Source organism: Tenebrio molitor, chromosome 9, assembly GCF_963966145.1.
Source record: "Tenebrio molitor chromosome 9, icTenMoli1.1, whole genome shotgun sequence".
Classification (NCBI taxonomy): Eukaryota; Metazoa; Arthropoda; class Insecta; order Coleoptera; family Tenebrionidae; genus Tenebrio; species Tenebrio molitor.
The window spans coordinates 12,117,027-12,129,056 of NC_091054.1; the positions used below are offsets into that span (position 1 = coordinate 12,117,027).

Below are 12,030 nucleotides of genomic sequence, written 5' to 3' on the forward strand. Positions count from 1 at the left end.
AAAAACCGTTCGTATGTCACGAAGGGGTCTGCAAAGATTAAAACTATATGGTAGACGAGTAACGTGCACCTAGACAGGTAAAAATAAAAATATATTTCCGTAATTTAACCCAAGCTAAACACGTCATCACGTACCCGTATGCAAATGACCATAGCATTGCATTTCCATCATCAGAAAAATCTATAAAACCAACTCTAACACCTCCACACTTGCAGCTTAAATTCCTACAATTAAACTACTAATTAATAGGCAACAACCGTAGCTGGGGCTAATTGTTTATTTTCATGTCTTAAACAATTGTCAAACACTATTACGCCCATATCTGAGTGCAAAATCATCATAATTGAATTTTGTGTAAAGTCAGACACGAACAGTCGTTAAGTGTGGTGTTTATTAAAAAGACATTACACTGAGGTGTTCTGCTTCGGCTTATAATTTAAGGGTTGTCGCCCGGAAAAGTCAAGAACGATGTGCATGTCAGTCATTTACCCCGACGTAATTGGAAAATGAGGGAGGACACATTAAAGTGAGTTACATGTCCATCCAATCATGTAGTAATCCCAAGGGGATAAGAAGTTACGAAACCCTTTGCGTGATATTCCTTAGCATCAAACCGAATTTATATTAAAGAAGTTTACTCAAATTATTCCGTAGCCACTCTTTACTAAGCAGTTGCGAGGAAATTAATTATGTTACTTTGAACTTTTACTCGCAAGATCGCCACGCACACCCGAAAAGGATGAACTATTCAACTTGTTAAAATTCTTAAGCAACGCATTACTCGAGAAATCAATATGTGGTTATTTATAAAAGAAACATTTTTCTACAGTACTAAACCACCAATAAATAAATTTGTTGCGGAATTTTTTGCTCAGAAATTTTAGAAAGTAAATTAATAAGTCCAGTTTTATCGCACAGTTGATGCCTCTGTATTTATTTTTTTTGAGTGGACCAATTAATTAATCTGCGCAGTGAAATTCTGACGACTTTGAAAAATTAAAATTTTTTGAAATAAGTATGTAATAAAGATCAAATGACAGTGCAAATTCTAAGTCCATTCGTTGAAAGCAGAAAAGAAGATAGCTAAAGCTTTGCTAATGCTAACGTGAAATTTTCTCCACACTTCACATTAATTAAAGAAGGTTATGTTTTTCTAAGTTTGAGGTTAGAAATGGCGTCAATGTCTAGTGCACTGTTGTCAGTTTTACTAGTTTGCAACAGAGGAATCATCAAACATTGTAGGAAATGCAGCAACATGTTATGTTCATTTTGATGACGGAAATCAAACAGTGTGTCCAACGAAAAAAAATAAATCATGGCCTCCCATTATGGCAAAACAACGTGAACGGTGTTTAGATCACTTGATCACAATTCTAAACAAGGTTTCAAAAATGTTTTCTATATTTTAAATTCCATTAGGAGGTTTGTTGACGAAAAATTTAAATTGCTAAAAAGTAATGCCGACATAATACATTTTCTAATAATTTCAAAGAAATCAATAAAGAAAGATGCTGTTCTGGTCTGAATATGTATTGTAGGTATGTATAACAATTTAAAATCGTTTTTCCAATTTTCCAATAATCATTAACAATGATTATTGTTTGTTAATACAATAGGTATAATAATTGATAAGATCAGTTTCCGCAATTCGCATATGTGCAATATTAAAAAATTGTTTACAATGTTTGTAGTAAATTACAAACACGTCAAGAGAATTCCAGTAACATTATTGAATTGAATAAATTAAAAAACATAAATTTATTTAATACTTGTATTAATAAAACGAACGCGAATTTAGTAAGGACGGAATGAACTTCTTTTAAATCTTGTTAGAACAAGTTCTCTTCGTTTACCTTAATAAATAAAGAAAATGTTGTAACAGGTGTCTAGATGGAACATAATTTACCTCAACTTTACGAAAGTTCTTAGTTCTTAGTTGGAACCGAGAAATCTCGTAAATTTTCACTTGTCAAAATATATAAAGTATCTAAAACATATTTTACTGCAGAAAATGGGAGTTATTCTAAACAATAAAAATCCCATACTTCAAATAAGAAATTATAAGTGTGTACATAATTTTTTCCAACATCGCTTATGAAAATGATACTTTCATCACTCAATTTAGTGAGGAAAATAGGCGTTTGCATCACTAGTGAGGAAAATGGAGAAAGTAAACTCACTAGTGAGGAAAATTTATTTAACAATCTACTACATTAACAATCTACTATGTACCTACTTATTAATATAAAAATTTGTTATTTGCATTAATTGAAACTCCAGATCCGGAAGATGCAAAAAATACGGGAGTAAAATAATTATAAAGAAATTAAAAATTGAGACTCATTTTCATAAGCGACGTTGGAAAAAATAGTATACACAATTCGTGATCAAAGTGCAATTTTTCAACTCGCAATACTATCCTCACTCGTTGGCGCTCGTGAGTATATCATGTATTGCTCGTTGAAAAATCAGGCACTTTCATCACTTATAGCGTAATATACTATTTTCTTCAAACGTCAGCAAAATATGACATTATACTACAAGATTGATAATGTTAAATTGTCACTTTATTGGCATGGCATCTGACGAGCTGACGACCGGCAGATAAAGTTATTATCTTCGCTGACGAGCGGCAGATAAAGTAAACTAGCTAAATCATTTGAAGTGTCTATCTCAAATTTTAACAAATTCGTTTCGACAGCCCAACTACCAGCTTCAACACACAAAACTTCATTTTTGCTCCTAATAACATAATATAGGTACTATTTCACACTTCTAGCAATATACTCGTACAATACAATACAACTTGAAGTGTAAATGGGAGGGGATGTCGTGAGATTCAGTGACTCAAGATGGACAAAGAAGATCTACACCCAAAAGTTTACTGGTACTGTAGATTTTATAATGAATAAATTTTCTAGACAGGTTTTAAATATGCTATTAAAAAATGAATGGTGTGAGGCTATAACCTCACCGGTCTCGTGTAAGCGTTTGGTATATTAAGACAGACATTGCCCTTTAATTAAAATTCATGGCGTCCCAAACGCTCGTTATATAAAGATTTTAATTCACCATTATTTCCTGGAATATATATCTTTTACGAATGTAACCGAAGCTCCAGTCTTTCCGGAAATTAAAGCAAATTTCAGTTACACAGCTTACGTCTCCTTAAGAGATACTTTTCCTTATTCCAGGAAAAAATCCTCCGTCGTTATTTCCTCATAATTGTTCGTGCTCCAGACTAAAACGTCATTTTAAACGTGGCCCATTTTTTTATAAATCAGTAACGTAAACACACGAGTAGAAAGGAAAATCTTGTATCTTATAACTTAAGAAATATTGTTTCCTTTAACAACGGATGTGGAAGTAATCTAGATGAAAAGAAAATCGTGCCTTATATTCATGCGGGGAAACTTGATATCTACTCGAAACTCCAAATAAGGTTCAATATTAGGATCATTGCAATTATGACGTAATGAAATTTTTAAGATATTGCTTTTTGAAGCGCTTTTTGATGAAAAATTCTTCACAAGTGGATTGTTACATGACAAATTTTCTTGGATTTAAATACCAACAAAAGCCTTCACAATGGTCTTATTCTAGTAATTATAAATTATAAGCCAGGGAGAAACAGATAGAGGAAGGGAAAAATGCGATACAATCCGAGTACAGGTATCAAGAAATCCCGACAGATAAGGAGGGAGGATAAAGGATTTGAGAGATGCTGAATGGGCTTACTTGCACTTTTCAGGAAACAGATTGTTACAAGGAGTAAGGAGTCCTTACACCGGAACAGATGATTAACCATTTCTAAGAAAAATAACCAACACACTTCGCTATGAAGTCCATTTTTTAATTATAGTCGGATGGATCAATTAATAAGCAGAGCAACTGTTATATTGCTATCTCTTTTCAACATAATGTAAAACAAGCTATCGGATTCCTGTACGTATTTTATTAAGGCCGTCCCACTATGCATCTCGCTTTGGCATGTGCGATTAGAACAAGACGCGAGTTGTACGTTTATTCTATTAGCGACGTCAAATTTTTAGGTTAGGTCGTAACTACATTTGTGATGATTTTATTTAATTTGCTTGAAATTACCGCCGTATGACGCCAAGGAAAAGCTACGCAACTCTTTCTTGAACAACAACCACTGGCAGAAGCGGACCATTATTATCTAGTTCCTGTGTAAAATACATTAACAAATTTCTTATTAACGTGTAACAGCCCTTTCACAATGGCGTTAACGTTACGTCGATGTTAAAACGTTAATGTTAACGTTAGATCTAGAAATTCAAAATTACATGTATTTCAGTGTTGACCGTTCACAATGGCGTTATGATGAAAGTTAATGTTACATGATATTGTTAGCGTTAACGTTACACCCAGAAATGTTCTGGATTCTTAACGTTAAATTCTAACATCAGCCAATGGAAATAATTTAAAAAAAAACCGAAATTGGCGGGTGTCATAAATTATTGAAATGAAAGTAAATTATTGACATTTCAATTAATTTTATCTGAGATTTTATTAATTTGTTAGTGAAAATGTTAGACGTTGGTTTATTTTTGGAACTTATTCAGCAATATCCGTTCTTGTATAATAAACAAAGAAAAGACTTTAAGGACACAGTGAAAAAGAATAATGCTTGGAAGGAACTGGCAGAAACTCTCGATTCTGAAGGTATGCATATCTGAAAATTATTTTATGAGGAATATAAATATCCACCTAGCAGTAAGTACTTATATAACGTATTCTCTCTTTATCCTCAGTTTCGGTTTTGCAAATGCGGTGGCGATCTCTACGAGAACGCTATTCAAAAGAATTACGAAACACCATCAAAGAAACACGAAGCGGGAAACCTATATTTGAAGAAAGCTCTTGGGAATGGTTTAACTACATGAACTTCTTAAGTGACATTGTTAAACCAAGAAAAACTGCTGCAAGTAATATTACTTTGCAAATTCGGGAAGACTATTGTAGCCCATCAAACAATTGTTACACTTCATCTTTCTTTGACTCCAATAGTGAATATACAGAACAAGTGTCACCTCACACACCTAGGAATTTAGAGAGTCAAGAAGATGAATACGATCTTGAAGAAACTAGTGTACCTGAAAAAACTTTTCATGTTTCAACGCCGCCAACTGTGAGTAGAGCCACAACACCAAAGGCAGGTACTTCCCAGAAAAGAAAAGGGGATCCAGTAGAGAAAACAGTTCAAAATTCTAAAAAAATAAAGAACAAAGATTGTCTTACTAATAATGAAATTGATTTACGTTTAGTTAAGATATTGGAAAAAAGCGAAAGTAATAACTGTGTTGAAGATGAAGACGACGTTTTTTGCAAAGCCCTAGCTTTTGAATTGAGAAAAATTAAGGATGAAAAGGAAAAACAAAGAAGAAAAGCAAAATTATATTTAGTAGCTACAGGATTAGAATAAGTAGTGGCATTTGTTTATGTTTCATATTATTTCGTGGCGTTGTGAATAAAATTCTTTTTAAATTCAAAATATTTACTTTTTAAAAACTACATATTCAAATTCCTTAATTTTTTACCTCTATTAATATGTTTTATTTGGTTTGGGATAGAACCAGCGGGGCTTATTAAATACTGCCCTAAACCGTTCCTTAAATTTAAAGCAGTTGTTCCCGGATTATTTCCCCCTTTACCAATTTTTTGCGTATCTCTTAAAATAACATTAAAGGAGGTACCGACTTCTCTTCGCCATTCTCCTGGTATCACTCCATCGTCAGTCTCTTTGTCACAGAATGTTTTAGAACAATATTTCTTTCTACTTTCGTGAATATTATACTCCAATTTCTTAATAAAATTGTGAAGACAAACGCTTGCTTTTATGATTTTATCAACTTTTTGTGGACTGCAGGTTATCGTCCTTGTAAATATTTGCCATCTAGCCACAAGAATCCCAAAAGCATTTTCAATTATTCTGCGGGCTCTACTTAACCGATAATTGAAAATTAATTGCATGTCAGACAAATTTAACCCTTTAAAAGGTTTCATAATGTATTTACCAAGAGAAAATGCATCGTCGGCAACAAAAAAATGCGGCATATCAATATTACTTTGTGGCAGGCATTCTTGAGGAGGGACCGGAATTTTATTTTGGTATAATGCTTTGCCTAAACTACAGTTTCTAAACACTCCACCATCACTCTGCGATCCGTAGGCACCTACATCTATGTAAGTAAAGTTGTAATGTGCATCAGAAACGGCCATCAAAATAATACTAAAATTCTTCTTGTAGTTGAAAAATGAACTACCAGAATTATTCGGACATTTAATATTCACATGTTTGCCGTCAATTGCACCAATTGTATGTGGAAAATCCCATTTCGTTATAAAATCCTCAGATATTCTCTTTAAATAATTTTCAGTCCACTTTTTAAAAACTAAATTATTCAAAGCTTCCCAAATGGCATCCATTGTTTCTCTTAGTACAACACTAGCAGTGGATCTCCCAATTTTATATCCAGAAGCTATGCTGAAAATTGAGTCACCCTGTGACAAATATCTAAAAGTTTAATGTGTTAATGAAGAGAAAACTATAATAGACATAGGTAATTATGTACCTTAGGGTAATAGCTAGCCTTTGTGCCGGACTTAAAGGTTCGCGATTGCTGTTTTTACACAGTAAAGGTCCCACTATTGATAATAAGGTATCAAATTGTGCCGGGGTCATCCTTGTATATAAGAAGAACCACTCATGATCTATTATTTTATACTTAAGAAAAGAAACGTAAAATTCTCCTACTCGTTTTCGTTCTCTTAAAACCGGCCTTACACCCCAACGTCTTTTGATTAGTAAACTCCGTTTCCTCGCTTGACGCCTACGTACAATTAGAAGAATTTTTAACATTCGTTTTGAAAATGCCTTCATTGTCAATGGTTGTCAATTGATTCAAAGCATTCTATATTATAAATTAAAATGTTTTTTAAATAACGTCTAACGAGCATAACATCATTGTGAAAAAGAAACTTAATTTTTGTGTATAACATAACATTAACGTTAACGTTACCTTTAACATCACGTTAAAACTGTAACGTGATTGTGGAAGAGCCTTTAGGGCATTGACGTTATATGCCGTTCACGATTGTTTTAAACACGCAGGAGGCCACGATATTTTTTTGTTAGATTGGCGTCAGGTCCTGTCATATGACGTTTCGTTATTAAATATTCGTCTTGTTGTCAATTCCCTAATTGATTTAGTGTAATTCAATAATAACCTAATAGTATATTATATTATAAGTGATAGAAATGCATCATTATACAAGAGTGAGAATTTTGACCGTCGAGTGCGCTTGCGCACGAGTGGGACACTTCTCACGAGTTTCATAATGGCATTTCAATCACGTGTGATATACGACGTTTTATCTTACAGGTGCAACTATTGCAAAAATCCAAGAAATGCAGTTTCATTCAAGTAAAATGACAGCTGTCAAATTTAGTCACTTGTGAGTGATTTATGTCAAGTTAAATGGCAACTGTCAAATTAACTCACTATAGTGAGTACTTTATCTCACTTGTGATTAAAATTTGACTTCTGTCACCGAAAACAATGGTCTAAGGTAGCTCAAAAACTCCACCTGTAAGATAAAATAGATTTATTATGCCAAATCACAATATTGCCAACTAAAATGTCAGATTTTCATAGACAGTCCGAATTTGAAATAATCGTGAACGGATAATACGTGGCATTGCCGAAACAAAATCTAGGAAGAAAGAAAGACAGTTCAAACATGGTTGTTTAGTGTTGCTTTCAACAACTGTTAATATATTTTACCTATTAGTTGATAAATAGATATCGAAAGAGTTTTGAAAAAAACTGTTTTTTGAAAAACAAAATGAAAACGGAGGAATGAATTTGCAGAAAAATCATGAAAACACGAAAAAACAACTCAAAATCTCAAAAATTGAAGTTTGTACTTTGTCTCAAGATGCTAATATAAATTTTCAAATATTGGCAGCACCATGCACTGCTGTCAAATGTCGAAAGTAGACGCAGATCAGCGCAGATCATGTCGACTTCTTGATTCGGACTAGCTCATCACTTCATCAGACTATAATAAAAAATGAGCTATACTCGTATTATTATTTTTAAATTATAAATATCAGGTGTCAAAGTAGGCGTTGAAGAGTCGATTGTGAACGCACCACGGATTACAGATCACGGATTAGCTGTTTAAATCTATTCTGACCTCACTTTGAGGATAAATTTAAATGAACACCCGATACATAAACGCTCTTTTCACACACGATTATCCGGTAGCTGACATAAAATTATTTTAATGAGACTGAAAAATGGTACTGTAAAGCACACAATTCGATAAATGGGGTACAAGATACGTTGAAATTTGTCCCAGCTTACAAGCCCTGGAGATTTGCCGAAATGCATAATATAAACAATCTAACAATGCAAACAAAGGGACCAACCCATCCCGGTTAAATGAATAGGACAGAAAATAAACAAACTTTATTACGAGGGTTTATGATTGACTTTCAGGAGCTTTTACTTTTTATTTGTGGTTTTATCACAAATAATAAAATTGTATTGGCCATTTCTTCTCCCATTTTATTGCGTACTCCTTTGAAGTTTGTATCCGGATTCCATCAGACACTAGGATATTATTGTTTTTATGTCCGTGAACAACAATTAAAAATTAGTGCTTCGTTATGAAGTGCCGCTCGCAGTACTTTCGAACAGTAGTTGCAAAATAAACAGGTCGAACGCGTATTTTCGATAAAACACGAATTATTCAAGATCGATTGTAAAAGTTGTCTACTAGGACATGTTGAATATAGAACATAATTTTTCGTTGCGGACGGATGCACAGACCGGAACAATTGGATTTTAATTTTGAAAACGTTGTATGACGACGATTTGTTATCGCAAATTAAGTAAACCAACATCCGATACGTTTGGAAACCATTTCAACAGAATACTTGATCAGCCTTGTTCCAGGTGTCACCTGCAAAATAAATCACGTTCAATAAAGATGTATCTTTTATTGTGAAGGTAATTTTTTAAATTGCGTACTTTGAAAGCAATTCAAAACAATTTCCTAGTTTGTGGCAACTTTAATGTGCCTTTCAATCCAGTGGGAACTCCATATCCGATTGAGTAAGTAAAACTCCCACAAACTAAACTAACATAAAGCTTTATACACACGATTCGGCCAAGATTTAATTGCACATCACACAGACCGGTTTATGCGTTCCTACATACAAGAGAAGTTAAAGCTTTGGCTTTGAGTCACTTTTACATATTTTTCAACATAGAAACGCAAATACCGGTTCTAAAGCCTTCCCACAGCATTCACTTTTGATTAAATATTTGATAGGAATGTACTCGTAGACTTTTATTTCAAGTTAGATTCTGACGACATGATAATTATACAGTTTCTCTCAATGAATTCTCTTCAATGCGATTTTGTTAGTGAAACAACTTTTCGTGTAAATATTTGTAATAAAGAATGTAAGATAGATTAGCAAAGTAAGTTGGTGGCTAAAAAGTACATAAATATTTTTGTCGGCTATCATAAAAATCAAAAACACTTTGCCACGTAAACATAAAGAACTAAAGAATCTTTCTCTTTCAGTAGAAGCATTAGGTAAAGAAAGCAATAAATCTCGTACAGTAGTTGTAAAAAGTTTATGTTTTGTTCCAGTGCTGCAGTCAAAACGGACTCATTCGGGGTTTTATTAGAAGTCCAAAGATTTCATTAACCACGACGCAGGTAATTAATTTTTGTTTTATTATTCTTCTCAGAAGTGTTATTGAAAATCGTTTTGTTTTCATTTTTAATTTCGTCTCTTCATCGGTTTACTATTGTACTATTATCTTATAGAACTGCAACTACTATACAATCACAATGTCAGTAAAGATCTTTACAATTTTATTTTACTTTTTGCTATATGTAGGTATGTATATTTGTTTCATTTAATATGACTTAATTTAAATAAAATACATTTGAACCCCTCATTTTTGCGTAGTAAATAACAAGTAAGTAAACCAAGCTAATTGCCACAAATCTGATCATAATTTACACAACTTATCTACAAAAATAAATTCACTTTATACCTTTAATTTGTATGCAGCACAATTGTTTGAATTGACCCGTTTCTTGCTAAACAGCACATGACCCTATCTTGCACACGTCATGAGATAAAGCAGAAATAATTTGTCATTCTTATCAAAGGTGTCACAAAACAAAAAGCAATGGCTGTTTTTTGCTGAAATAATACAATATGAACTTCCACAAACCCTACTAACGACGTGTGTAATATAAAAATTTAATTCCAGCTAAATTGTAAATACTAATCCAAATGCGTTTTAAATAATTGGCATTTTTAACGAAACGAGTTTGATCGTAAAATTCAAAGCAAGTAATTTTAATTTTTCATTTCCGGTTAATGAGGATATATTTTTTTTATTTAAAAAACATAAAACATAGTTAGCTGTACAGTTTCGTAAATTTTGAAATAAACGTCATTCGCTTGGTTAAATGAAATAGTGAAAAAACGAAGAGTTTTTGGGGAAATGGTTCTTGTCTGAATAAACGCGCAACGGCAGAAGCATTTGTATTACATTCGCCATAAATCAGGATCATATCTGTTTTCTCATCGTTCGAATACATTTTAATCGTCGTATTTTAACTTTTCCGTAAACGGCAGTTGTGACAAATAAAATTATTGGAAGCAAAGCCATCATGGATTCATAATTTCATTTTAAAACAACATGATATTTAAAATCGCCATGTTAACTTTGTAAATGTATTGTGGGTTGCATTTTCAATTCCGCCAGGCTCATTAATCATTATCACTCGTGAAATACTCTATATTTAAACAACTGAAAGCTGCTTTTACAATTTAAAATATATTATGGCGATTGGAACAGTTTTTATTGTTAATTACTTTTTACTAGCAGAGTTTCAGCAGCTCGTTTTTGTTGAAGTCTGTTTCAGATTTTTCTTGTGGCCACTTGGAACTCATGCTCCCATTTTCATCTATATTTGTCTCCATTTTACTAAACGTCATTCAGTTTGGATTGATGTTTCAACCTTTATTATTGCTTACTCAATAAATATCACATAAAACTGTCACCTTTAAGGGAGTCGTGTAGTCGCTACAATACGCTGGTGGTTGCTGGACAACATATGCGTAGTCGTAGTATTCACAGCTGTTTGCAGAGTTAAATAAAACTTTCAGCAAAATATTTTTTAATCGTTTCTCACACTTAAACTACAACTTTAGACACATGATGTATGGAACTTTTTTGAAGAGAATTTTATTCTACAATATGCCCAATGTCTACACAATGTTTCTCTATCACATCACATGTTAAAGACTAAAAATAACATATTTCTTATGAAAACTTTTTTAAGGACAAAAAAAATGTTACGAAGTACTTTTTAGTGTCTGAATTTTATTGTATTGACTGAACCTGATACAGATAGTATTCCATCAGACACTAAGGCAGCTGGAAAAAATATCGTAGCTTCACTTCTTCCAGAAAAGTCAAAACTGAGAATGAAAAGTTAGAATAGTGGTGAAAGGTTAAAACGATCCAGAATATCCACAACCAGAGTGTGCTTTTGGCGTATTTAAACACCTGTCAAAGCTACACAACCCCTCATCGCTTTGGGTTTATTGCTCCATGTTGCGCTATCTGATGTGGGTAAAACACAACATCGATACCAGTAGGTAGGAGTAAGTCCATGTAATCGCATGTTTAAAAAGAAAATTAGAGGGCTTTTGATTCAAGGAATCAGAAGTTCTGATCAAAGATGGTATTAGCAAATTTTTACAAGAAGCGGGCGACAAGAACCACCTTATCAAAGATCAATCGACTCTTCAACGCCAACTTTGAGGATACATTTAAATGAATACACGATGTACCTAATCATTTAAATGATTTTATTATATTAACGCACTAGTGCAACATTCGATACCGCTGTCATTTGCTAGCCATTGGGGAAAATTCAAATTTAACGACGATCTCATTG

The 12,030-nt window shown here is 33.1% G+C and overlaps 2 protein-coding genes across 5 annotated transcripts in view; one reads left to right on the forward strand and one right to left on the reverse strand.

Annotated features, from left to right (window-relative positions):
• The window catches only part of ebo (ellipsoid body open), a 31,171-nt gene that overhangs the window by 12,827 nt on the left and 6,314 nt on the right, over window positions 1–12,030 (forward strand). For 2 of the 3 annotated variants that reach the window (XM_069057271.1, XM_069057274.1), the window contains exon 2: window positions 9,694–9,762. In XM_069057271.1, coding sequence (XP_068913372.1) covers window positions 9,694–9,762 — 69 coding nt within the window. Of the gene's footprint in view, window positions 1–8,992; window positions 9,147–9,693; window positions 9,763–12,030 lie in introns of those variants that run through there. The other variant, XM_069057273.1, reaches the window with a different exon arrangement.
• On the reverse strand, window positions 4,225–7,090 carry LOC138138915 (uncharacterized). 2 transcript variants are annotated; one of them, XM_069059046.1, is made up of 3 exons: window positions 7,044–7,090; window positions 6,597–6,854; window positions 4,225–6,538 (listed from the first exon to the last, which is right to left on the reverse strand). In XM_069059046.1, exons 2-3 carry the CDS (start codon window positions 6,704–6,706, stop codon window positions 5,533–5,535), a joined length of 1,116 nt encoding a protein of 371 aa, XP_068915147.1. In that variant the 5' UTR covers window positions 6,707–6,854; window positions 7,044–7,090; the 3' UTR covers window positions 4,225–5,532. The 2 variants fall into 2 exon arrangements, with proteins under 2 accessions (XP_068915147.1, XP_068915146.1); XM_069059045.1 differs by having other exon boundaries at window positions 6,597–7,083.

Excerpts from the sequence above, each read along its gene's own strand:
- LOC138138915 (XM_069059045.1), bottom strand. The coding sequence starts at position 6,904 with ATGAAGGCATTTTCAAAACGAATGTTAAAAATTCTTCTAATTGTACGT. Across the intron at positions 6,539-6,596 it reads AGGCTAGCTATTACCCTAAG|ATATTTGTCACAGGGTGACT; the intron begins GTACATAATTAC and ends TTAAACTTTTAG.